This window comes from Esox lucius, chromosome 5 (genome assembly GCF_011004845.1).
Source record: "Esox lucius isolate fEsoLuc1 chromosome 5, fEsoLuc1.pri, whole genome shotgun sequence".
NCBI classification, from domain to species: Eukaryota; Metazoa; Chordata; class Actinopteri; order Esociformes; family Esocidae; genus Esox; species Esox lucius.
Window position 1 is genome coordinate 10,548,199 of NC_047573.1, and position 27,127 is coordinate 10,575,325.

Consider the following 27,127-nt stretch of genomic DNA (forward strand, 5'->3'; position numbering starts at 1 on the left):
GACAAGACAACAGAAAAGGTGTAGGCTACTCAAAGGGGTTTGCTTCCAAGGTAGCTGCATATAACATGTGTATCTGTCTTCATGTGTGTTAAATCATAGACATTTTATTCCTACATCGGGTGATCGTTTTGTGCTGTTAAAGACCTTCTGTTATAGAAAGTTTGGTTTTTATCTTACATTTAAAGTGTGGTATGCCTGTAAATCAATGCTCAGCTCCAAGTAACACAAATGTGGGTAAATTAAACGGTAGGGATGAATAGTTTGTTGTTTCACTTGCCAAATCCTTTTCATCTGACTGTGTTCATCTACTGTTGCGACGCTGCGGCTCCTTTTTGGCCGGGTCTCTATTGAGTAAGAGAATGTATTCTCCGACGTCTACAAAGATAAGCTGGAATCTGTAGTACAATAACCCAGATATGTTTGTCTCCCTGTGTTTTTGTTTTAGGGCGTTGGGGTGGACCCTCACACAGCCCTGGCCCTGCCTCCAGACACTAAACAGGCCAAGGAGGAGGACCTCATGTACCCAACCGCAGACGAGATGACCATTAGGATAGGTAGAGCAGGACCTCTTCCAGGCAAGCCTCCCTTCATATACCCACATTATCCTCTTCAATTTGCCCCATTTACCTGTCAAACCATATAAGGGACTCAACTGAAAAACAGAAGAACCCCCCCTCCCCGGCCCCCCACCAAGAGTCTAATTTCTCTGATGGCTTGCTCTTTGATATTCTCTTTCTCTTTCCTTCCTAATCTTGTAAATCCGTGCCTATCCTTACCTTTTGGGGTGCTTGAATCTGGGCAGCTTAATCTGTCTTTCATATTTTCTGACATATTTCTTTCTTTTTTTTTTTTTATTAAAGCCTACTCTACAACGGACAAACCATTACGGATTTTAGTCACAGAGCTTTGGGCAGAATAACTTGTAGCTTGAATGGACAATTTCTATTTCAGTCTCTAAGTCAATAGGCATCGTAAATTGGTCAAATGGATATCAAGAATGAATTTATTCATACTGATATACATATAATATGATAACAGAACAGAAAATTGGAGGCTGTATCAGATTTGGTTCTGGGCGCTAATTGCTGTGAAAATAGTAAAGCTTGCAGCTATTATTAACTTGTTTTCTGCTTATGGAGACCAGCTTGGTTAATTAACTGAGCCAAACGAGTGTAATGATTTAATTTAGGCTTCATCTATTTAAGTGACACATTTGTTGTTACTCCGATATGGCAGACCATCTCTTAGACCCAGTCCTCTGGTTAATCCACCCGCATCGCAGATGAAGGCAGCTGCAGAAAGCTACCGTAGAGCACTGCTCTGACTGGTGGAATTGCTTCTTAGCACTCAGCATCCAGTTGGTGACACACGGCCGTGTATGTTTGTGTTCATGTGTGTGAATGTGTGTACATATACATTGTGTGTGGTGTCTCGAAAGACATGCTGACAGGCTACGGCTGGGCAATGTAAGCACAGTCCGCTAAAAGCCCCACTGCTCACCTGATACCGACACAGCATCGTGAACAGAAACGCACACACACACACACAGTACTGAAGTGAATGTAACGTGGGAGTAGATGAGCTAAAACTGATAACTCTGGTGACTGCTGGCATCTCCTGTTGTTCAGGGTTCTGCTCTGCTCCGTCTCCCATCTCGTGTTTCTATCCTGATTGGTGATTGGGCTTTCACTCTAATCAGGTGGGTGGGGATTAAGTTCATGCAGAGCTGGGACGATTAACCGACACAATGATCAACCTGGGCCACTCATCACAAGCATTTTGCTGATATGAGAAGCGAAGGGTAATTAACTGTTAAAAGTTGGAAGTAAAACATGCTAATATAACAATTTATGAGCACAACCGTCAAACTAGTGGTAGTATATTAAAGGGCGATAACAGATTATGTGGTGCACATTAATATTGTTCAGTGTATTCGATTGCAGTGTGGATTTCTGTCAATATCGCCCAGCTCTACATTCATTGGTTCTTCTTGTTCCTTGTCTTACCAAAAACTGATTATTCCTTTCCCAGCCATCACAGAAAACCCAAAGTCTGACCAGCAGCCTGAAACATACATGTGTGGTATATGAATGTGGTTGGTACATATTGCCATTGTTGACACTAACCATGATGTTAATAAAATTGTCGTTTTTCTGTAATAAGTCCTGCCTATCATGTTGCATAACTATTGCTAACCGTGTATCAGATAAGCCGATAATGTGAACCTATTAACATCATGTAGAGACATTTCTAAAGTTTGAAGCCAATCCGGCCCAACCCATCTGATGAGGAGGTTTGTAAGTCTGTCTGGCTGAGGAGTGAAGAGGCCTGCAGGAACAGTGGAACTCTGGGAATAGATGCTTCCTCATGGTCTGAGCACAGACCATTGACTAGAACTGGAAAATAAATGGACCTTTCAATAATGACCCATTTAGGGCATTCCAGCTTTCCCACTTGATGCTCAAACTAGGATTTCGGTGAAATCAGGGAATTTATTGAATGCTTCCGGGTGTGTTGCAACCCCTGGCTGGGCATGCTGACAGTGAAACCCCCAGCTGCCTGTAGAAGGTCAGGGGTCGGCACTGAAAGAAAGTTGAAACCAATGGGTGGTGCGTCCATGCCGGTTAACCAACCGTGGAGCTCAGCAGGAAGCCTCCATGTTAGGTGTCCGTCCCAGAGGACCAAAGATACCGGGAATGGGAGTGTGTCGAGTCAAATTACCATATACACAGGATGGTATAATGCAGTGCCTTGGAGGGTCACTGTTCACAGTGTTGCCTAGTACGAATCAAAATAATCAAACAAGCGCAGCAGGAAAAAAATGAATATATTTAGTAGAATACAATTACACAGAGGCACAAAAACAAATGTGTGCTGGTGTGTGTGTGTGTGTGTGTGTGTGTGTGTGTGTGTGTGTGTGTGCGCATGGCAGCCAACAAGTGCATAGAGGGTCTCTGAGGTGTGTATCTTGGGCCTTGAGCGCAACACTTGGAACAACAACTGTGTACAACGTCTTCTTTCACAGTGTAACATGTTGATTGCTGTGGTTATACATGTCCTCCCCCAACTCCATGGAATCCATACTTTATGCATGAGACTTACTGAATTATTTACTGTGTATTTTGAGAGTTGCAGTGTCGCTGCTCCACTCCACTTGTTCGCTTCCTTGCTTGTTTTTTTGGAATCTTTGATGGAGCTTTTAGTTTATTTCTGACTTTCTTAAGATGTCATCCTACGAATCCTTATTAATTATGTTTGCTGTTTGTTTAGCAACTGCATGTGACAGATTAGACCCTTTAAGGTTTTCGCAGTACATTTGGTCGAGCACAGCTTTCATCCCTTCTCATGAACAGTTGCTGATAGGATAGACTCTCTGGGCTGGTTTGGTCACACTTTTAAGAACATTGAGATGGAGAGATGGGGAGTCCACCAAAGTGTTGACTGATTGAGTAGAGAGTATGGACCCGGGTCTAAATACACAACAATAAAATCTTATGTACTCCGTCGTCATGTCTTAAGAATCAGGCCAGTATTTGTTTTGATTTCATACAGACTGCCTCACCTCATTAAGTAACAAGTTGACCAGAGTTTTTTGGTCGTTGTCCAGGGATTTAGCTGGCTATAGGGGAGTTGTGATAAATGTCCCTGAGTTTGCGGGTGACTTGTCAGGTGACATGAACAGAAAGGGAAGAGGAATGGTAGAAGCCTGGCGTTAGAGACGTGCTACTCAGAATGCTCAGTGGCATTAAGGGAACATATGATTAGACCCCAGAACCCAGACTACAGCCTGACCAGAGGGGAAGAAGATGGCCGTTTGGACTGGAAGTTTTTTATTGAAGAGCAGGCACTGTCACAGTATGTTGTGTTCACGGTCTCTAGACATGACACTGGTACACAGAGTAGTCCATACCCAGACACCTGAGTGTAGTCAGTATATAGAGAACAGACACCAGAATGTAGTTAGTATATAGAGAACAGACACCAGAGTGTAGTTAGTATATAGAGAACAGACACCAGAGTGTAGTTAGTATATAGAGAACAGACACCAGAGTGTAGTTAGTATATAGAGAACAGACACCAGAGTGTAGTTAGTATATAGAGAACACAGACACCAGAGTGTAGTTAGTATATAGAGAACACAGACACCAGAGTGTAGTTAGTATATAGAGAACACAGACACCAGAGTGTAGTTAATATATAGAGAACACAGACACCAGAGTGTAGTTAGTATATAGAGAACACAGACACCAGAGTGTAGTTAATATATAGAGAACACAGACACCAGAGTGTAGTTAGTATATAGAGAACAGACACCAGAGTGTAGTTAGTATATAGAGAACAGACACCAGAGTGTAGTTAGTATATAGAGAACACAGACACCAGAGTGTAGTTAGTATATAGAGAACAGACACCAGAGTGTAGTTAGTATATAGAGAACACAGACACCAGAGTGTAGTTAATATATAGAGAACAGACACCAGAGTGTAGTTAGTATATAGAGAACACAGACACCAGAGTGTAGTTAGTATATAGAGAACACAGACACCAGAGTGTAGTTAGTATATAGAGAACAGACACCAGAGTGTAGTTAGTATATAGAGAACACAGACACCAGAGTGTAGTTAGTATATAGAGAACACAGACACCAGAGTGTAGTTAGTATATAGAGAACACAGACACCAGAGTGTAGTTAGTATATAGAGAACACAGACACCAGAGTGTAGTTAGTATATAGAGAACACAGACACCAGAGTGTAGTTAGTATATAGAGAACACAGACACCAGAGTGTAGTTAGTATATAGAGAACACAGACACCAGAGTGTAGTTAGTATATAGAGAACACAGACACCAGAGTGTAGTTAGTATATAGAGAACAGACAACAGAGTGTAGTTAGTATATAGAGAACACAGACACCAGAGTGTAGTTAGTATATAGAGAACAGACACCAGAGTGTAGTTAGTATATAGAGAACACAGACACCAGAGTGTAGTTAGTATATAGAGAACACAGACACCAGAGTGTAGTTAGTATATAGAGAACAGACACCAGAGTGTAGTTAGTATATAGAGAACACAGACACCAGAGTGTAGTTAGTATATAGAGAACAGACACCAGAGTGTAGTTAGTATATAGAGAACACAGACACCAGAGTGTAGTTAGTATATAGAGAACACAGACACCAGAGTGTAGTTAATATATAGAGAACACAGACACCAGAGTGTAGTTAGTATATAGAGAACAGACACCAGAGTGTAGTTAGTATATAGAGAACAGACACCAGAGTGTAGTTAGTATATAGAGAACAGACACCAGAGTGTAGTTAGTATATAGAGAACACAGACACCAGAGTGTAGTTAGTATATAGAGAACACAGACACCAGAGTGTAGTTAATATATAGAGAACAGACAACAGAGTGTAGTTAGTATATAGAGAACACAGACACCAGAGTGTAGTTAGTATATAGAGAACACAGACACCAGAGTGTAGTTAGTATATAGAGAACAGACACCAGAGTGTAGTTAGTATATAGAGAACAGACACCAGAGTGTAGTTAGTATATAGAGAACACAGACACCAGAGTGTAGTTAGTATATAGAGAACAGAAACCAGAGTGTAGTTAGTATATAGAGAACACAGACACCAGAGTGTAGTTAATATATAGAGAACAGACACCAGAGTGTAGTTAGTATATAGAGAACACAGACACCAGAGTGTAGTTAGTATATAGAGAACAGACACCAGAGTGTAGTTAGTATATAGAGAACACAGACACCAGAGTGTAGTTAGTATATAGAGAACACAGACACCAGAGTGTAGTTAGTATATAGAGAACAGACACCAGAGTGTAGTTAGTATATAGAGAACACAGACACCAGAGTGTAGTTAGTATATAGAGAACACAGACACCAGAGTGTAGTTAGTATATAGAGAACACAGACACCAGAGTGTAGTTAGTATATAGAGAACAGACACCAGAGTGTAGTTAGTATATAGAGAACACAGACACCAGAGTGTAGTTAGTATATAGAGAACAGACACCAGAGTGTAGTTAGTATATAGAGAACACAGACACCAGAGTGTAGTTAGTATATAGAGAACACAGACACCAGAGTGTAGTTAGTATATAGAGAACACAGACACCAGAGTGTAGTTAGTATATAGAGAACACAGACACCAGAGTGTAGTTAGTATATAGAGAACACAGACACCAGAGTGTAGTTAGTATATAGAGAACACAGACACCAGAGTGTAGTTAGTATATAGAGAACACAGACACCAGAGTGTAGTTAGTATATAGAGAACACAGACACCAGAGTGTAGTTAGTATATAGAGAACAGACACCAGAGTGTAGTTAGTATATAGAGAACACAGACACCAGAGTGTAGTTAGTATATAGAGAACACAGACACCAGAGTGTAGTTAGTATATAGAGAACACAGACACCAGAGTGTAGTTAGTATATAGAGAACACAGACACCAGAGTGTAGTTAGTATATAGAGAACACAGACACCAGAGTGTAGTTAGTATATAGAGAACACAGACACCAGAGTGTAGTTAGTATATAGAGAACACAGACACCAGAGTGTAGTTAGTATATAGAGAACACAGACACCAGAGTGTAGTTAGTATATAGAGAACACAGACACCAGAGTGTAGTTAGTATATAGAGAACACAGACACCAGAGTGTAGTTAGTATATAGAGAACAGACACCAGAGTGTAGTTAGTATATAGAGAACACAGACACCAGAGTGTAGTTAGTATATAGAGAACACAGACACCAGAGTGTAGTTAGTATATAGAGAACAGACACCAGAGTGTAGTTAGTATATAGAGAACAGACACCAGAGTGTAGTTAGTATATAGAGAACACAGACACCAGAGTGTAGTTAGTATATAGAGAACACAGACACCAGAGTGTAGTTAGTATATAGAGAACAGACACCAGAGTGTAGTTAGTATATAGAGAACACAGACACCAGAGTGTAGTTAGTATATAGAGAACACAGACACCAGAGTGTAGTTAGTATATAGAGAACACAGACACCAGAGTGTAGTTAGTATATAGAGAACAGACAACAGGAGTTTGGTCAGTATTTAGAGAACACAGACACTGGAATTTGGTCAGTATTTAGAGAACACAGACACTGGAGTTTGGTCAGTATTTAGAGAACACAGACACTGGAGTTTGGTCAGTATTTAGAGAACACAGACACTGGAGTTTGGTCAGTATTTAGAGAACACAGAGGCCGGAGTGAGGTCAGTACAAAGAAAACGATTCATTAAAATTATCGGGTGGTACTGGCCAATCTTTCTCAGCCTTTGAAACAACAAAGAAGCATTACACCACATTCAAATTGCTGTTTGTACACATCATTGACACAAATGGAGCAACAATAAAAGAGCAATAAAAACTATAATTAGCATAAAAATGACTCCGGCCGATTGGATGGCTATTCAGGTGATAGTGTCGTCCATGCCGGTTGCCTGCTGATCGGTGTATCCCTGTCAGAGACGTGATTATGGATAACAAAGGAAGACAGCGACAGGAGTTCAGCCAGGACTGCACCTGCTGTATCTATGAGATTATAATGAGCAGGGTTTTTTCTCTTCCTTTTTCCAGTTCATATTTTTCTTCAGCCTATTTCCTGTTTAGTTTTCCTCTCTCCGTCGTTCTCACTCTGATCGGGGTTGGTGGATTAGTATGCTGCTGTATAACCTTGTGAACATTCACCACATTGTAGAGCCCACGTTGAGAGGACCAACAATTAGGATAGACCCTGCTCTCACTGCCCTGTATGTGGGGGGTGTCTGTGAGTCTGCATGTAGGTGTGTCACTATTACTGGCCATCCTAAATAAGATGCCTGATGAAGGTTCATAGTCACTGACCCACCGTTCTGTCTGTGTCATGGCTCCATTGCCATGGCAACAGCTGACGTAGGTAGCATGAGGAAAGTTAACGTCCATGTTTGTCATGGAGACCCTGTAGTCATTCTAACGTGAAGTGGTGTTGGGAAAGTCTCTCCTATGTTCAAGTGCCTTGTAGAACACAGAATTGTTTTTTTCTCAGAGCTTGTTGCGTTGTAAAGGGTCGGTATATTTTTGTGCTTGTATCAGTGTGTGTGTTCCTGTCGGTGTAATTGTGTCTGCGTGTTTGCGTTGGACTTGGAGACGGAGCTGAGCAGACTAATGAAATGAAAAGGCCTGGGTCAGGTACAATGCACTATGAGTTACAGCCTTTCTTTAACAGAAGGTGCAGGAATGGCTTGTCCAAGTTCCATCGCGTTTGGACCGCAATGAGAGAAGAAGCTATTTGACATTTCAATCTTACTCCTTTTGTTTTAAAGAAGTGTGCTCTTCGCTCTAGTTTATAGCCACATAATATCATACATATTATCATGTACTCCTTCTGTCCCAAGGATTTACTATTGGTTGTCTCTCTGTGTGCCACTCGCACATTTTTTTATTTCTTTCTTTATCCAGCTTGTACACACACACTTTGCATGTACTGAGTGGGGCCTTGTATCCTGTGATTGGCTTATGTCTTGACATTATCATGCCCCTGTCCTGTCAGAATAAGAGGGAATAGTTGAGAAGGGAAAAGCATTGCTCCTCCTTTATAAGGGTCCATTAACGCTTCGCATTTTGCTTTGCTTTAGTGCATCACTTCCACTGGATATCAAGATAAATGCTTCCTATCAAAAGTGAATGGATTTTTCATCACGTCACTGTGTTCTGGCTATCTGTTTCAATTTGTTGTCACGAACGTAATTTGGTAATGAGAATGGAAACGCTAATATCCAGGGCAACTTACTGCAGTGAGTCCACATATTTTTATACTTTTTCCAATCTGGCCCACAAACAAAGGTTAAGGCACATTATTTGAGAGGTTGGTAAAAGGAAGGAATTCTGGGAGTACTTCTGATTTGTTTTTAGAGTGGGGTCAACAACACGCAACCTGTGTTCCAAAACCAGAATGTAGAATATATCTATCTTTATGCCCCTCAAAGTTGGCTATGACCGTTTTACTGAGATTAAGAATGTGTCAGCCATAATTGTTCTTTTTTTATGTAAACAGGGGAAAATCGAAATTTCAGGGTGTCACCTTTTGATGAAATTTGAAAACACTGACCGGAAACTGCAGTCATATTTTTTTTTATATTCTTAGTATTGATTTAGTAATCCATTTAACTGTATTTCACTTCTTGTTCTGAAACCATTAAAATCCAATGTCAGTTCATAAAAATAACTTGGTGGATAACGTACTAAACTAGCTAAACAGCAAACCACCTCTGTTGCAAAGCTTTTTCTATGCAATGCATTTCTGTTGCATTAGTGTAGTCTAAGTATTATTTAAACGGCGCTAACCAAATGGTTGTCTTGGTAATATTTAGTGTGCATAGACCCGTAGGTTCATTAGGAAAGGTTTGTTAGCGCTGAACACTTCAGTGTCTGGCTGCTGGTGGTGGATGAGTCATGTGACGTCAGCTAGCAGCACGACACCATCCATAAACAGACATGGAAGCAGGCTTCATGTGTGTTTTAAGCTCTGTTGCATTCCTGGCAAGGTGGGGAGAGGCACGAACGCAGCCTGCAATGATCTGTTAATTAACTAGGATGTGTGTGAGTCTGTGTGTGTGTGTGTGTGTGTGTGTGTGTGTAAAGCAATAACGAAAAAGAGAATGAAAAAGATGTGAGGGATAATATCAGCTGGGGGGGGGGTGAATCATAAGAGCCAAGGAGTGAGAGATACTGAGCGAAGGAGAGAGAGATATACTGAGTGAAGGAGAGAGAGAGATACTGAGCGAAGGAGAGAGAGATATACTGAGTGAAGGTGATGCTAAAGGGCGCAATGCACAATATTAAGAACTAAGGGTATACAGATTTTTGAACAGTCAGTCAGTTCATTTATTAGTTTTTTTTTATGATTGTGCCATTCTGTTATGACCTACAGTTGAATGTGAATCCCATAAGAAATAAGACGTGTTTTGCCTGCTCACTCATGTTTTCTTTACAAATGGTACATATATTGCCATTTCTCCAAGGGTATGCAAACTTTTAAGCTCAACTGCATATATAAGTACTATACAGAAGTTCTATTGCTCATAAGTTGCATCTTTTCCTCCACTGATATCGCACAGACACCCAATCATTTCTCCTAAAACAAACAATTCTAGACATGGGTCCCCAAATGAGGTTGTCTGGCACTGTGACTGACTGAGCACGGCTGACACACAGAACAATGATTAGAAATCTCAATTGCTCAACTAAAGACCCTGCGAAATTCAAAATGTTTTACATGAGAGCGGGAGGAAACACAAGTGAAGGAACACAAGGGAAGGAACACAAGGGAAGTCTCGTTGAATCAGCAAATCATCATGATCTGCATTGTGGGTAATTATCTTCAAACAGCTCTTTGTACAACTCTTTTTACTGAGTAAAAAGGCTTTTTTAAGAAATTTTTTTTACTGCTTCACAATGTGCTTCACAATGTCTCTAATGGGTTGGTGCTGGCAGCTCCGGCTCTTACTAAGACCACCAGTCTGCCGTCTGTCATTCTGTACATATACGTCACACTACAGAGCAAGCTGCTGAGACCCATTTGGCCTAAAATGTTAATAGAATTAAGCACATTTTATGTTATTAAATTACAGTGATGAAAATAAATACCAAAACATTGCCTCTTTATTCACAAAAGAAATAATCAAGCATTAGTGGCCACAGATATTAATAAGGACTTCTAATCAGGAGATCCTGGAGGGAATAACTAGCAGGCTTAGCAATGGCTGATGCTGTCTTTTCCTGGGGTTGTGTGTAGTGTACATGGGTGTAACTGGCTTCTTTCCCCCCTCGGCACTCAATGAGGCGTCTCAACATCGTATTCTTTAAATTCAAGATTGATCGAAGATGTGTTTCCGTGGGCAGGAGGCTTCTGTGCGTGCGTGCGCGCGGTGTCTTAACCGACATGCTCTACTGTATGTGTGTGTGCGCGTGTCGTTGTCAAGGCACAAGAAGGCGCTGACAACCATGGTAACCGTGGCGAGGTAAACAGGTTATCTATAATACCGTTGGCGACCAACTCAGTGGTTCCTAAATGCGTTCGGATGGTGCTCTGGTGTGTGGTCTCCTCTGCCTCCACAAAGGCCCAGGCCAGGCTGTTGTTTCCCCTGTACCTCAGCGTGTCGTCACAGGAGAACCACTGTCAGGGATCAATGGGACATGCAACGCTGCACTCAAAAGCAGCCGTGAAGCGAGGCTCGTTTGCTGCGGCATCATTTCATGCGTTGACTCGATTTTCCTAACCAGTGGTATCAAATATAAATTCAATCGCAGTCATCCCAAAAGTGTGTTGTAAAATAGCTACATTGGCCCTGCAGACGTGGGAAGTTTTGGTATTACATTTTAGATTTAAAAACATTCTTTTGTATATAAACTTCTGTTCATTTGTTGTTTTAGCATATTCATTAGTACCTTGCTGCAGAGAATGGGGTAGACTAAATAAGTCTTGCTTGGTGGAATCATAAATCAATAGAATGAACACTTGATGTTGACATGAATTGCTCTTTTATCTGCACTACTCACAAAGAAATGCTGTTTAGGGAATTTGGATGGAAGTGTAGGTTAATCAGTCACATAGCTAATTGGAAATGTTTTCTGTGCCAACTATTCCAAATCACAGGTTTTAAGGAAACTACAGCCAACATGTTTTTTTTTAATCACTTTTCAGTATGTTGTAGATGTCTCATGTGGTTAGTAAGTGACCCATAGGGCTGTGTCACTTATTTCATGACTTGTGTGCCTGTGCTCAAGTTCAAAGTGAGACTGCAGAGACTGCCTTGTTCCCCTTATCTGTCACTCAGAGTGATTGACAGCTTGTACAGCCGTGCCAGAGATTGCCAATCAAACGTTGCCAGACAGAATCCACCATGACATTAAGCTACAGGGGCTCCTGGTGACTCCTCAGCCCTTAGAGGGATGTGGACACGCACCAGGTGTGACCGCTCCCATCCATCACGCGCAGGTCACCCTGAGGCATCTGCTGTCGGCTGGATTGAATGGCCATCTGTGGGTGGACAGTCTGATGAAATCCTGGGGCAACCGACTGGTAGCCTGGCTGTCAGAAAGGTCAGGCACGGAGCTGCCCCTTCATATCCGGGAATGCCGGAGGGGGTTGCTGGTACCAAATCTAGACACTTTTGCCTGCCGCTGTGCCACGGAGCAAGGCATTTACTGTACACAGTTGCTGCTGCTCACCTTGTGTACTGTTACACAAGGCATTGTCTGTACACACTCCTTGCGTAGTAGGCCCATGCTGTGTCTTCTCAGGTGCAAGGTTGAGGCAGAATTCGCATTTTAGTTGGACCTCGTTTGCAAATGACAATTGAGGTAATTTTGATTGTTCACATAGCTGATAAGCTGTATTAATACAACATGTGGGTGGAATTAGAGGAATCACAAAGAGGCCATTAATACTACTGTCCAGTACTATGTTTATGTGAGCCGGTCTATGTTTACATATGGTCCTGATGACTCTATTAAAAATAAATAGAAACAAGGTTTTTTTGTCAGATCCCCTGTATGGGACATTTCTGGTGTAGGGAAGAATTTACGATTGGGCATAGTATTAGATTTGTGGTTTCTTCTCGCATTACTGGTTAGGGAAAACCTATTTTCATGGTACAAAATGTTTCTGAGAAATCTGTCTTGTTGAATGCGTGCCTGTGTCTGTGTGTGTTGTGAGATTCATGTCTCATTGATACAATTGGCGTTCACTCAGATTTTATTGAAACGTGATTTCCCCTGTGTCTTGGGCTTTCATTTTCTATAAATGCCTTAGCGTCTGCAGAGTGAACCGGTGTTGCTTTGCCACGTCTCGCAGACAGACAACACAATCACATCATCAGGAACAGAACAATCGTAAATAATAAGAGCAGTGAATGAATTCCCCAGAGGTTATTTCTGTTGTTAGGTAAATTCCTCTCCTGACTCGGCTACTTGATTTCGGGTACTTCCTCCTGAACGTCTGTCCTATAATGATTCCTTCTCTCCATTTCTTTCTTTCTCTCACTCAGCAGCACATTAATTCATTAATAAGCTTCCATTTTTTATATTGACCCCATAAGGACAGAACATATGAGCTCTTATTTGATCCAGATTTTTAATCTTAAATGAGCAGTTATACCTGAGGAAGGTTCAAGTGTTTTTATTTCATTCAAATGTGTGGAATTGGCCATAGCAGTGGCTGATGCAGACTCATCACTGAAGCTTTTCCTTTGACCCTGTGTAGATAGTGGATTGGGCGTTATTTGTCCCTCTTGCCCATTCAGTGGCGAGTGTGTGCTGAGGGGCTTATGTAGTATGCACAAAATGGAGCACAGAATAATATGAGTGGGTTATTCTTGGGTGTGTGTCTGTGTTTACGAGAATGCTAATGCTTGCGCTTGGATGAATGCTAATGTATGTGTGTGCGCGTGTGTGTTGTTCTTCACAGTGATCAGTCTAATCAGAGCCCTTGTCCCTTACATTAGATTCTACAAATGAGGGTATGGCTGTGGAGGCTGGAGCACATTGCTTTGCTTCACATTGCTTCTCACATGCACACACACTAACCATTCTCCCAGTAACCCGTCCCCACCACTTCCTCTCTAATGGTAAGATGAGGTCCAGAGGAGTGGGCCGCTGAGCATCATGGTCTTCTTTGTTGGGTATTTCTGGATAGTTTTTTAGGATGGCCCACGCTTACTTTATCCCATGAAGACTTTCTCAGTGTCTTTCTCAATCTCCTGCAGACTGTTCCTCTGTGTCTTTCTCCATCTCCTGCAGACTGTTCCTCTGTGTCTTTCTCCATCTCCTGCAGACTGTTCCTCTGTGTCTTTCTCCATCTCCTGCAGACTGTTCCTCTGTGTCTTTCTCCTTCTCCTGCAGACTGTTCCTCTGTGTCTTTCTCCATCTCCTGCAGACTGTTCCTCTGTGTCTTTCTCCATCTCCTGCAGACTGTTCCTCTGTGTCTTTCTCCATCTCCTGCAGACTGTTCCTCTGTGTCTTTCTCCATCTCCTGCAGACTGTTCCTCTGTGTCTTTCTCCATCTCCTGCAGACTGTTCCTCTGTGTCTTTCTCCATCTCCTGCAGACTGTTCCTCTGTGTCTTTCTCCATCTCCTGCAGACTGTTCCTCTGTGTCTTTCTCCATCTCCTGCAGACTGTTCCTCTGTGTCTTTCTCCATCTCCTACAGACTGTTCCTCTGTGTCTTTCTCCATCTCCTGCAGACTGTTCCTCTGTGTCTTTCTCCATCTCCTGCAGACTGTTCCTCTGTGTCTTTCTCCATCTCCTGCAGACTGTTCCTCTGTGTCTTTCTCCATCTCCTGCAGACTGTTCCTCTGTGTCTTTCTCCATCTCCTGCAGACTGTTCCTCTGTGTCTTTCTCCAGTGCCACAGACCTGAACAATAAATCTAAGGTTCAGATACAGAATTCCTTTTTTCAGAAATCTGAGTCACTACTTTTCCGAGCAGTATCTGAAATAAGTCCCCAGTCATATTTACTGCTACTGTTTCTCAGTAATGCTTGCCATGTTTATTATTTGTTTGTATTCCTTGCATGGACTTTGCTAATGGCTACTTCATTGAGTTAGGATGTACTTACTGAGTTGCATTGTTATTCCACCAAGATATCTTCAAATGTATTCACAAGCTGCTCTTGATAAGTGTATCTGCTAAATTATTAAAATGTAAATGTATGCAGTTTGGATTAGAATTTGCCATTGTTGTATCACCACAATCAATGCAGCCGTCTACCAATCAGGCACCTTAACAATGGGCCCAAGAACGTCAACACAAACTGAATTAGCAGGGGATTTTCAGACAGTAAACAACTGCGTCAGGTATGTTTCGTCTCCTGCCACTGAAGTCACGTTCTGTTTGGACAATTGGCTTTTTATTTTATGTTTGAAAACAATTATGTAGGTTTTCACAGTAATTTCTGAGCTATGGTTTAGATAATGAGTTTGATTAAGCCCCACGTTGTTTGTGAATACTGTATATATCTAGAAACAATATTCAGTGGCTTCAATCCACAGTAAGCTTTAACCAGTTGGCCCCAACCCACTGGATGCTGCTCAGACAGAATGTTTCGGTTTAAATTTGCACTCCCCCTCTGCTGGGCCCACAGGCCTTGTTAATATACCATGACTTGGATTTGAACTCCTTTCTGCAGTGACCCAGCTATACCTTAATGGAGGGACTACTGTGCCCCTGAGGAGCCAGACAACTCCCTTTTTTGCAAACCACATTTTATTGTCCAATTCTCCTCCAAGTGGAGATTCACACCAGGCAAAACGAATGTCTGGATTTCGGGAAGACCACCCAATTCTGATAGTGTGAAAACCATCAAGACCTGCTTTCCTTTTAATTACAGCAATCATCTTGACATGTCTGGCGTGTGCAGTCACTTTCCTCCCTGAATGTAAAGTAGCTAGCGGAGGCTATCCAATTAGTTTTTTGGTAATTGCATTGACACTCGTTATTGTCGTGTGGATGAATTTAACAGTGATTTCCAGTGTTGTTATCTTTATATTTTGTCATGTGAATTCATGCAGACAATTGCCTTCATTATATTGTATTATTAAATTTTCTAATATTGAAAGATAACAAATTCAAGGTGTCAGAGCTTTCTGTTGTGTAGCGGAATAACAAAGTGAAGTGTTATGGTAAGACTAAAAGCAATACTAATGATCACCACCATTCTAATGAGCTTCTCTTCTGACCACTGTCTTATTCCGTTGTCCAGTCTGCAGCGATAATGGTTACAATTGCCTAATCATCTTTTTTTTTTGCCCAATTATGTTCTAATCTGACATACTTCTTAAATGACTCTCATTGTTTTGTAGGAATGTTGCCTGACGTTGTATTTTCATCCTAATAGATAAGATTGAAAACGGAGAGGTGTACCAGCGAAGGAAAGGCGCCCACGCTGGTCCCTCAGACTCAGATCGACAGGATGTGGGCAGCCAGCAACAGGAAGGGGCGGGCCAAACAAGAAGCAGCTGGAGGCGTATCATCCTCCTGATTCTAGCCATCACCATCCATAATATCCCAGGTGAGAAGTAGAACTCACAATGGGAACTCCACTCTGTAATTCTCTGTCCCAAACCAACACATACCCCCTAATCCTATCCCCTTACAACCTGACCCCTATAACCTAACTCTGACACCTAATCCTATCCCCTTACACCCTACCCCCTGACCCCTATATCCTAACTCTGACACCTAATCCTATCCCCTTACACCCTACCCCCTGACCCCTATATCCTAACTCTGACACCTAATCCTATCCCCTTACACCCTACCCCCTGACCCCTATATCCTAACTCTGACACCTAATCCTATCCCCTTACACCTTACACCCTACCCCCTGACCCCTATATTCTAACTCTGACACCTAATCCTATCCCCTTACACCCTACCCCCTGACCCCTATATCCTAACTCTGACACCTAATCCTATCCCCTTACACCCTACCCCCTGACCCCTATATCCTAACTCTGACACCTAATCCTATCCCCTTACACCCTACCCCCTGACCCCTATATCCTAACTCTGACACCTAATCCTATCCCCTTACACCCTACCCCCTGACCCCTACACCTTATCTCTACCACCTAACCCTATTTCCTAACCCCACACAACCCTATCCTCGTACTCACTATCCCTTAACCTCTACTCCCTAAACCTACCACCTATCATTTACTTTATCCATATCCCAAAACATACTCCCTACCTTTTGTAGACCTAACCTTAGGCCCTAACAGGCTGTGTCCACTAGGCATTTTAAAGACAAAAATCTGCCTCAGAAATTTCGCCTCCAATGAATTCTCAATGGAGTCGTGTGAGCGTGTGTGCGGGTCAGTGTGGGATACCAGGCAGCGCAAAGCTGGCGTGAGAGGCACAGGAAAATAGAGCTCCCCTCTGTAATATGCAAATTTGACACAAATTTCTCTTACCGGGTTTGGGCGACAGCCACTCAGAAAAAGCTGTGTCTGTTCCTTTGGTACATGGCCTTTGGTACAGAGATGGCTTTTGGTAAATGTTCACAGTTTTGCTGAAGATAGACTAAGCAATCCCTTCAGAGGAGGTACCAGGTTGGTTTCATTTCAGTTTTTCTAAAAATAGACGATATCTGTTCCATTGTCTTCTAGTTGGAATGCTAATGCAAGGCGTTTTGCTTGGCTAGAAGGGCTATCCACCAACCACTAATCATCCCCTGCTTGTCTTCTTCTGTGGAAGGATGTCTGCTCCAGTAGGGGTTATTGCCTTAATAAGCTTAAACCTGCACTGACTGAGAAAGTCAATAAGTGTTTTTAGGAGGATTAGTGTTTAACCTCCAGCTCAGATAATAAGTAGGAAGCATGCCATCCGTGGTAATGAGTGCGTGACAACATTTTGGAGACAGGAGCCTCCCTGTTTTGCTCTCTGTTAATGTGTTTTAATGTGTGTGTGTTTGTTGAGACACTTTGGCTGTTTGGATGATAGCCACAGTGGGACAATTGAAGTGATAGAGAGAAAGATCGATGTCCTTGTTAATGTCACTCCCCATGATTGTTGAGGAAAAGGGTGATTTAGACATCCTATGTACTGCTGTATTCCTAAGGCTCATCTCAGTGGCAATCGTTGATTAGGGGAGGGTAAATATTCCCTTAGGGTTATAACTATCCAAATATCCATTTGTTTAGGCTAGAATCTATATTTGACAGAAGCCCCAGGCAAAACCCTAGGTGCTGTAGATTTCAATCTGTCACTCAGTATCGTGTTAACATATTTCAATGAAATATGGATGAGGGAAGAAATTCAATTTGTTAACTTAACGTAGAACAGTTTTAATCGATGGTCTTCCTCATTGGAGGGCTCATTTTAATTGTAAGAAAAGGGGCAGAATGAGAAGTTGTATAGATTTCTGGGTTACCCTCAGTCCAGCCCTAGAACTATTTCATTTTTTCAAATTCATTTGATTAATTTTAATTCATGTTTCAGCTTGATATTTCGAATGCCACACATGGCTGGAATCAATATTTGTTTCCTTTAAAAAAACTCCCCCACATGTTTAATAGATGCTGTTCCCTTGTTGCCTTTTGGTCTGAACGTTCTTCCAGACTAACGGCAGCACATTATAACAGCCTATTAGGAATATAACAAATGTGTTGCCCTTGGACAGGGCTGCCCAACCCTGTCCCTGGAGATCTTCCATCCTGTAGGTCTTCTCTCCAACCCCCCCCCTAGTGAATAACCAGAATTAGCTTTAATAGTTTTGCTAATTTGGGGTTTGGAAAGAGATCCAACAGTACATTAGATATCCAGGTACAAGGCAAGGAGTACCTGCCATAGGGCAATATTTTTCCCACTCACCAGTGTAAGATTTGTTTGTTTATTTCTAGAATGATCTACTACTATATTCTCTATACCAGCAGCAAGGACCAAACATTTACCTGCCAATCAGATGATCCTGTGCTATTTAAAAAAAAGAAATATGCTGACCGTGTCATGAGTTATGTAGCGGCAAGGAGACATTGTTACTACAGAATCATTATGGTAGCATGGTGGCTTCATGGAGGTTCTTGACACTTTTGTGACAGAATGGCATTTTGATGATAGCCTTGCTGGTGATGTGACAGAAGTGTGAAAGCTTTTTGAAGGTAATGGGAGAGACTGTATTAAATGACAAAATTGTTATGATAAATGATATGGTGTTATTAATGTCAGTGGTTCACTCACACGCAGTTCCTCATGTGCATTTTCCTCTGATTATTTGATTTAGAGGATCATATGATTAGCAGATTAGCCGCATGAGTGGCTTTTTTTTGTGTTTTCTTGGATCTGCTTCTGTTCAGTGCACGTGGATGTGGCCTACCTATTGTGAGATGTTATTGTAACAGATCCATCAGCTACTGGACTTAATGCTCGCAGAGAGATTCTGCTGGAATATTCATCACCTGCTCCAAATTACCACTTCCTCCAACCACAGGCGTCTGTTAGGGCTCTGTGCTGATAGCCTGGGGGAGACATGGGGAACTAATGGTTCTTCTTCTCTCTTCACTATTTATTCACTTTTACGGCGGGAGTTTCTTTTTTCAGGAGGGAATGAGGGAGCTTTGGTGTTTTTCACACTCGTACTCCCGTAAGCCTGCTTTACACAGATACATGCATGTGTCAGTGTGTCGTTTGCATTTTCACTCATAATATAGAAAAGAGTGAAGGAGAGAGAGAGTAGAGGAGAGAGAGAGTAAAGAGAGAGTAGAGTAAAGAGAGAGTAGAGTAAAGAGAGAGTAGAGTAAAGAGAGAGTAGAGGAAAGAGAGAGTAGAGGAAAGAGAGAGTAGAGGAAAGAGAGAGTAGAGGAAAGAGAGAGTAGAGGAAAGAGAGAGTAGAGGAAAGAGAGAGTAGAGGAGTAGAGGAAAGAGAGAGTAGAGGAGAGAGAGAGTAGAGGAGAGAGAGAGTAGAGGAGAGAGAGAGTAGAGGAGAGAGAGAGTAGAGGAGAGAGAGAGTAGAGGAGAGAGAGAGTAGAGGAGAGAGAGAGTAGAGGAGAGAGAGAGTAGAGGAGAGAGAGGGAAGAGAGATGGGAGAAGAGGAAATGGAGAGAAGAAAGAGGAGGAAAGAGAGAAAATGAGAGAAGTTTAGAGAAGAGAGATGTCATTGATGTGGAAAGAGAGAGAATAGGAGAGGAGAGAAATGAGAGAAGAAAGATGAGTGCAAAGAGGAAAGAGAGCGAGGAGAAAAGATGAAGAGACAAAGAATGCGAGAGAAGAGGAAGAAAGAATGTGATGAGGATGTATTGAGAGCAGTAAGCGTAGTCAGAGATGCGGAGGAAGTTCCTTTTACAACCAGTAGATGGCAAAAGAGAACAGTGTTTCACCCTCTGCATATAAACACGCTTGTTGATGTTTGCTCTTAGTGTGGGCAATTAAACTTTAGAAACCACCAATTACCAATCATTAGAGAAGTCATCTGTATAGCCGAGGGTATAATGGAGTATAATGGAGTTTTTGACCTGACCTGGAAACACTCATTGAAATGAAGCATGTTAATGGAAGATGACTTACATCCCTGTTTCTAAAAACGTTGGGACACTGCGTAAAATGCAAATAAAAACACAATCCAATGATGTGCAAATCTTTTAAATCCTATATTCAAAAGAAATAGTACAATATATCAAATGTTGAAACTGAGACTTTTACTTGTTTCTTGAAAAATAAATGCCCACTTTGAAATTGATGCCAGCAACACGTTTCAAAAAAGTTGAGACAGTGGCAACAAAAGACTGGAAAGGTTGTGTAATGCTGATATACTATACCTGGTGGAATATCACACAGCTGAATCAGTCATTGGTCAACAGGTCAGTAAGATGACTGGGAATTAAAAGATCATTCCAGAGAGGAGGGGTTCACCACTCTGTGAAAGACTGCACTGGCAAATAGTACAACAATTCAAGAACAATTTTGCTTAATGTAAAATTGCAAAGAGTTTGGGCATCTCATCATCTACAGTACATAATATAATTAAACGATTCAGAGAATCTGGAGAAATCTCTGTATGCAAGGACAGGGCCGAAAACCAATATTGGATTGCTGTGACCTTTATGCCCTCAGACGGCACTGCATCAAAAACAGACACAATTCTGTAGTGGAAATCACTGCATGGACTCAGGAACACTTCTGAAAATCACTGTCTGTAAACACAGTACGTCGCTGCATCCACAAATGCAAGTTAAAACTCTACCATGTAAAGAAGAAAGATGTATATACAAGACCCAGAACCACTGCCACCTTCCCTGGGCCCAAGCTCATCTAAGATGGACTGAGGCGAAGTGGAATACTGTCCTGTGGTCTTACAAAAATAAATTTTAAATTATGTTTGTATACTATAGATGCCACGTCCTCTGGACTAAAGAGAGGGAGCCTCCAGCTTGTTATCCTCGCACAGTTCAAAAGCCAACATCTATGATGGTATGGAAGTCCACATGTTTTGGAGCAACATATGCTGCCATCCAGATGACGTCTTTTTCAGGGAAGGCCTTACTTATTTCAGCAGGACAATGCAGAGATAATCCATCCACCTCACAGGTGTGGCATTTCAAGATGCTGATTAGACGGCATGATTATTGCACAGGTGTGCCTTAGGCTGGCCACAATAAAAGGCCACTCTAAAATGTTCAGTTCCATCACACAGCACAATGCCATAAGATGTCGCAAGTTTTGAGGGGAACGTGCAATTGGCATGCTGACTGCAGGAATGTCCATCAGATTAAGTGCTCACTAACACAGATTTAGACAGATTTGTGAACAATATTTGAGAGAAATAGGCCTTTTGTGGACATAGAGAAAGTCTTTGAGTTCACCTCGTGATAAATGAGGACAAAAAACGAAAGTGTGGCGTTTATAATTTTGTTCAGTATATAACTGTAGGACACTAATCCATACAGTACGATACAGCACCATTCAATAATATAGTCTTCCCTAGTCATTGAGGTGAAATTCAAAGTCTTACAGGCTTCAGTCCTGTGTGTGTGGTTGTTTGCTTGCATACATGTGCTCCAGTGAAATATCAATTGTAATGGCTCTTCTTGGCCATGCTCTGTACATGCACACACACACACACACACACACCCCGTGGGACTGTTACACATCTCTGTGTCTCTCATGGGACCCATGTGTGCAAGACTCTCAGCCTAACCTGTAACCTGTACAGTGGTGTGTATATCCAAGTTTGTTTGCATGACAGGCAGGTCTGCTAGATCAACTTGATGCTGCTGCTATAAAACTTAATTAGAGGAAGCCAGTGGCTTTGTGTGTCTTTGTTTTGTGTTGGTTTGTGTGTGTGTGTGTGTGTGCTTGCGTATAGGCTAGAATTACTTCAGGAAACTCAAAAGGAAAAAGGGAAGTCACATATGCTCCACTAAATATAGGATGTAATTCATTCAAAAATAATCCTGAGGCATCTTTTTATAATCTTTTATTTCCTAAATTGCATGGGCTGGTGTTTCAACTGTATTTTGCAACACTTCCAGAGGAAAGATGACGCAAGTAATCAATTATATATATATATTTATATATATTATATATTATATTATATATTTATATATATATATAGGTTTATATACACCCCTATACAGAGATGATACCAGTAATAGGTTTATATAGACCCCTACGTAGAGATGATACCAGTAATAGGTTTATATAGACCCCTACGTAGAGATGATACCAGTAATAGGTTTATATAGACCCCTACGTAGAGATGATACCAGTAATAGGTTTATATAGACTATTACGTAGAGATGATACCAGTAATAGGTTTATATAGACCCCTACGTAGAGATGATACCAGTAATAGGTTTATATAGACTATTACGTAGAGATTATACCAGTAATAGGTTTATATAGACCCCTATGTAGAGATGATACCAGTAATAGGTTTATATAGACCCCTACGTAGAGATGATACCAGTAATAGGTTTATATAGACCCCTACGTAGAGATGATACCAGTAATAGGTTTATATAGACCCCTACGTAGAGATGATACCAGTAATAGGTTTATATAGACCCCTATGTAGAGATGATACCAGTAAAAGATTTATATAGACCCCTACGTAGAGATGATACCAGTAATAGGTTTATATAGACCCCTACATAGAGATGATACCAGTAATAGGTTTATATAGACCCCTACATAGAGATGATTCCAGTAATAGGTTTATATAGACCCCTACGTAGAGATGATACCAGTAATAGGTTTATATAGACCCCTACGTAGAGATGATACCAGTAATAGGTTTATATAGACCCCTACATAGAGATAATACCAGTAATAGGTTTATATAGACCCCTATGTAGAGATGATACCAGTAATAGGTTTATATAGACCCCTATGGAGAGATGATACCAGTGATAGGTTTATTTACACCCCTAGGTAAAGATGATGCCAGTAATAAGTGTATATACCCCCCTAGATAAAGACAATACAAGTAATAAATAGGTTTATAGACACCCCCAGTTAAGGATGATACCAGTAATAGGTTTATATACACCCCTAGGTAAAGATGATGAAGTTGCAACCCTGCTCTAGCCACTCTATGACACAAGGCAGCAGCACGCGGGGCGCACACTGTTGTTCTCATCCATTCAGGATAACAAGAAGATATCATGCTATCTTTCTATAGCTCAATCATTTCTGAATAATCCCAAGTGTCACCGCCTGCTGCCATGTTCCACCACACTGATCATGACATTAAAAGCCTAACTCTACAACACTGCAGTGACGCAGCAGACATGTTTAGTGGGAGCAGTCTAGGCTTTTTATCTACACGCTGTATGAACCTATATATTTAGAAATGGGACAGTTCTATTCACAAGGCCTGAAACTGATTTTCCCTCATAGTGGGGAAGTTAGACCAAACGTGCAATATGGAGGATTTGTGTGTTTTCTCTGAATAACGAGTACCTTTGCTTTAACAGCAAAGATCAGAGGTGCACCTTGATACTAACATATAATGAGTGTGTAACGAGGCCGTCCACCCCCTCAGGAGACAGAGAGGGACATGGGGGGGGGCTCGGCCTGCCTCACAGAACCCTTTGGTTTCTCTCTTTTCCCCCCTGGCTGTGTCTCTTTCTCTGTGTCTCTTTCTCTGTCTCCATCTCCCCTTTATAAATGCATTTTTATTCTTCTTGATGAGCCAAGCTTCTGAAGCTCTCATATATTTTCGGACTAACCAGCTATTTCCCTTCCTTTCCTGTTTGCACTTGTCCATTCCCTTTCAAGGTCATTCTCATTCAGTGTAATTCTCATTCAGTTCATATTCAGTTTGGTTTCAGCTGTCTTTTAATTGTCCTTCAATTCTCTTAATTGAAAGAAATTTGAAAAATACATGTCTTTCAATTGGCATCACTTTCCCTGTCAAATCTCCGTCAATCTCTCCCGCGTCTTTTTAAATGTGAGTGTCCTTTGAAGTGGCATTGCATTTCAAAAGGTTTGAAGCATTTCAAAAGACATGGAAAGCGCTTTATTTTCCAAGGCTTCATATGATATGCAACAGTAACCTGCTAGCCGCCTTGGCTTTGTCTCCTACCCACAGTGTTAACGTCCATGGGTGTGTGTGTTCTCTTCCAGAGGGCCTGGCAGTGGGGGTTGGGTTTGGAGCCATTGGAAAGACCTCGTCTGCCACGTTTGAGAGTGCCAGGTAAGATCTCAGCAATGCCACCACAATGTTACTCCCCTGTCTGTTTTGAAGGTTGACCATGCACTACATCTTTGTTCCCTGGTCTACCCTGATCCAGGTAGAACCACAGACACTGTTCCCAAAAGACTCAGACTGGTCTACCCTGCTCCAGATAGAACCACAAACACCATTCCCATAAAACCCAGGCACATGGTGGAACCGACTCTGCCTCGGTCAGATGATGTGTTGTATAGGCCTGGGATTTAGTGTGTGTGTACGCACGTCTTGTGTGTGCGTCTAGTGTTTGTGTGTTATCATAATCCTCCTTCGCATACCATGTAGCCAGTAGACAGGAGCGTCACTTGTTCCTCCCCGTGGGAAAGCACTGTTTACTCTGCGGGGATGAGGAGGAGTGAACAGCGCTCCTTTGTGCCTGGTGGGCCTGGGCTCTGTGTGCTGCTGCCCCCCAGTGGCCCCCTTTGGAACTGCAATCATGGCTCAGAAAATCATGCGAGTCCTGAGTGAAGTATGTGTGCATAAGTGAACATAACTATCTGTGACCCGCACACACACGTGTGCACGGATGCGCGTCTGCCTCTTTCTGTTTGTGGCTTTGTGTGTGTGCGTGGGTCTGTGTGCGCGCGCGTGTGTGTGGGTTTGTGTGTTTGTGTGTGTGTGTGCGGGTCTGTGTGTTTATGTGTGTGTGCGGGTCTGTGTTTGTGTGTGTGTGCGGGTCTGTGTGTTTGTGTGTGTGTGCGGGTCTGTGTGTTTGTGTGTGTGTGCGGGTCTGTGTGTTTGAGTGTGTGTGCGGGTCTGTGTGTTTGAGTGTGTGTGCGGGTCTGTGTGTTTGTGTGTGTGTGCGGGTCTGTGTGTTTGTGTGTGTGCGGGTTTGTGTGTGTGCGGGTCTGTGTGTTTGTGTTTGTGTGCGGGTCTGTGTGTTTGTGTTTGTGTGCGGGTCTGTGTGTTTGTGTTTGTGTGCGGGTCTGTGTGTTTGTGTGTGTGTGCGGGTCTGTGTGTTTGTGTGTGTGTGCGGGTCTGTGTGTTTGTGTGTGTGTGCGGGTCTGTGTGTTTGTGTGTGTGCGGGTCTGTGTGTTTGTGTGTGTGCGGGTCTGTGTGTTCGTGTGTGTGTGCGGGTTTGTGTGTGTGCGGGTCTGTGTGTTTGTGTTTGTGTGCAGGTCTGTGTGTTTGTGTTTGTGTGCGGGTCTGTGTGTTTGTGTGTGTGCGGGTCTGTGTGTTTGTGTGTGTGCGTGTCTGTGTGTTTGTGTGCGTGTGCGGGTCTGTGTGTTTGTGTTTGTGTGCGGGTCTCTGTGTGTTTGTGTGTGTGTGCGGGTCTGTGTGTTTGTGTGTGTGTGCGGGTCTGTGTGTTTGTGTGTGTGTGCGGGTCTGTGTGTTTGTGTGTGTGTGCGGGTTTGTGTGTGTGCGGGTCTGTGTGTTTGTGTGTGTGTGCGGGTCTGTGTGTTTGTGTGGGTTTGTGTGTGTGTGCGGGTCTGTGTGCGTGCATCTGTCTGTGTGTGTGAATGGTCCGATTGAGAGGCGGCAGGGGAGGGAGGAGAGCCGGGATCCAGAGGAATGTGTGGAGACCGCCCTCCAGATGTGGAGCAGCCGCTGGCAGCGCACCAGGGAGGAAGTTGAGCTGGAGGGCACACATACTATCCCCCACCTCTCTTTCTCCCCCCCCAACCTCTCCCCCCATCCCCACCACCTATCCCTTTACCCCCACTTCACTCTCTCTCCCACCACTTCACAAACCCCCCCCCCCCCCCCCCCCCAACTGCTCCCTCTCTCCTCTGAACCCTCTGGCCCTCAGTCGTTCCCCTCAGTCAAAGCCTCTGTTGTCCTGGTAACGGTGCTACAGGTGCAGCTCGTCTGGTGGTTCTTGGCTGAGCCCGTGCCTGTCTGTCCTTCATGTGGTCTAGCAGGCCTGTTCACAGGGGGCACAGTGGCTGCCGTCAGCAGCTTCTTTATGCCGTTTGCTTTGCCTTTTCCCCCATTTCTTTAACCACAAGAGGTGTGTGTGTGTGTGTGTGTGTGAACTGTCAGACAGAGGAAGCAGGTGGAAGGTAATGTAGAGTGAGCAAGGAGGTCTATTCAAGCAGGCTGAGAAAGACGCCTTTCCTCCCTCCCCCATGGATCGTTCAGTGTGTTTCTCTGTCGCATTATTTTAATCCGCAGTGTGTTATTTTAAATGATGGTATTGCATTGTATTTAGTGCCCCAGTAAGTTACCACATGGGGATTTCTGGGAAGCAAATTAAATGTGTTTTTGGGCAGTGATGTAAGACGGTCTGTGTCCCTGTCTGTGTCCCTGTCTGTGTCCCTGTCCCTGTCTGTGTCCCTGTCCCTGTCTGTGTCCCTGTCTGTGTGACGGTCTGTGTCCCTGTCTGTGTGACGGTCTGTGTCCCTGTCTGTGTGACGGTCTGTGTCCCTGTCCCTGTCTGTGTCCCTGTCTGTGTCCCTGTCTGTGTGACGGTCTGTGTCCCGGTCTGTGACCCTGTCTGTGTGACGGTCTGTGTCCCTGTCCCTGTCCCTGTCTGTGTCCCTGTCTGTGTGACGGTCTGTGTCCCTGTCTGTGTGACGGTCTGTGTCCCTGTCTGTGTGACGGTCTGTGTCCCTGTCCCTGTCTGTGTCCCTGTCCCTGTCCCTGTCTGTGTCCCTGTCTGTGTGACGGTCTGTGTCCCGGTCTGTGTCCCGGTCTGTGTGACGGTCTGTGTCCCTGTCCCTGTCTGTGTCCCTGTCCCTGTCTGTGTCCCTGTCTGTGTGACGGTCTGTGTCCCTGTCCCTGTCTGTGTCCCTGTCTGTGTGACGGTCTGTGTCCCGGTCTGTGTCCCGGTCTGTGTCCCTGTCTGTGTGACGGTCTGTGTCCCTGTCCCTGTCCCTGTCTGTGTCCCTGTCTGTGTGACGGTCTGTGTCCCTGTCTGTGTGACGGTC

General features: G+C 43.0%; 1 protein-coding gene across 3 annotated transcripts in view; it reads left to right on the forward strand.

Moving 5' to 3' along the window:
- The window catches only part of LOC105006659 (zinc transporter ZIP11), an 84,682-nt gene that overhangs the window by 46,384 nt on the left and 11,171 nt on the right, over positions 1-27,127 (forward strand). For 2 of the 3 annotated variants that reach the window (XM_010865298.4, XM_020046933.2), the window contains 3 exons: positions 446-575; positions 15,924-16,097; positions 24,152-24,221. In XM_010865298.4, the coding sequence (XP_010863600.1) occupies positions 446-575; positions 15,924-16,097; positions 24,152-24,221 (374 nt within the window). The remainder of the gene's footprint in view (positions 1-445; positions 576-15,923; positions 16,098-24,151; positions 24,222-27,127) is intronic. The other variant, XM_010865306.4, reaches the window with a different exon arrangement.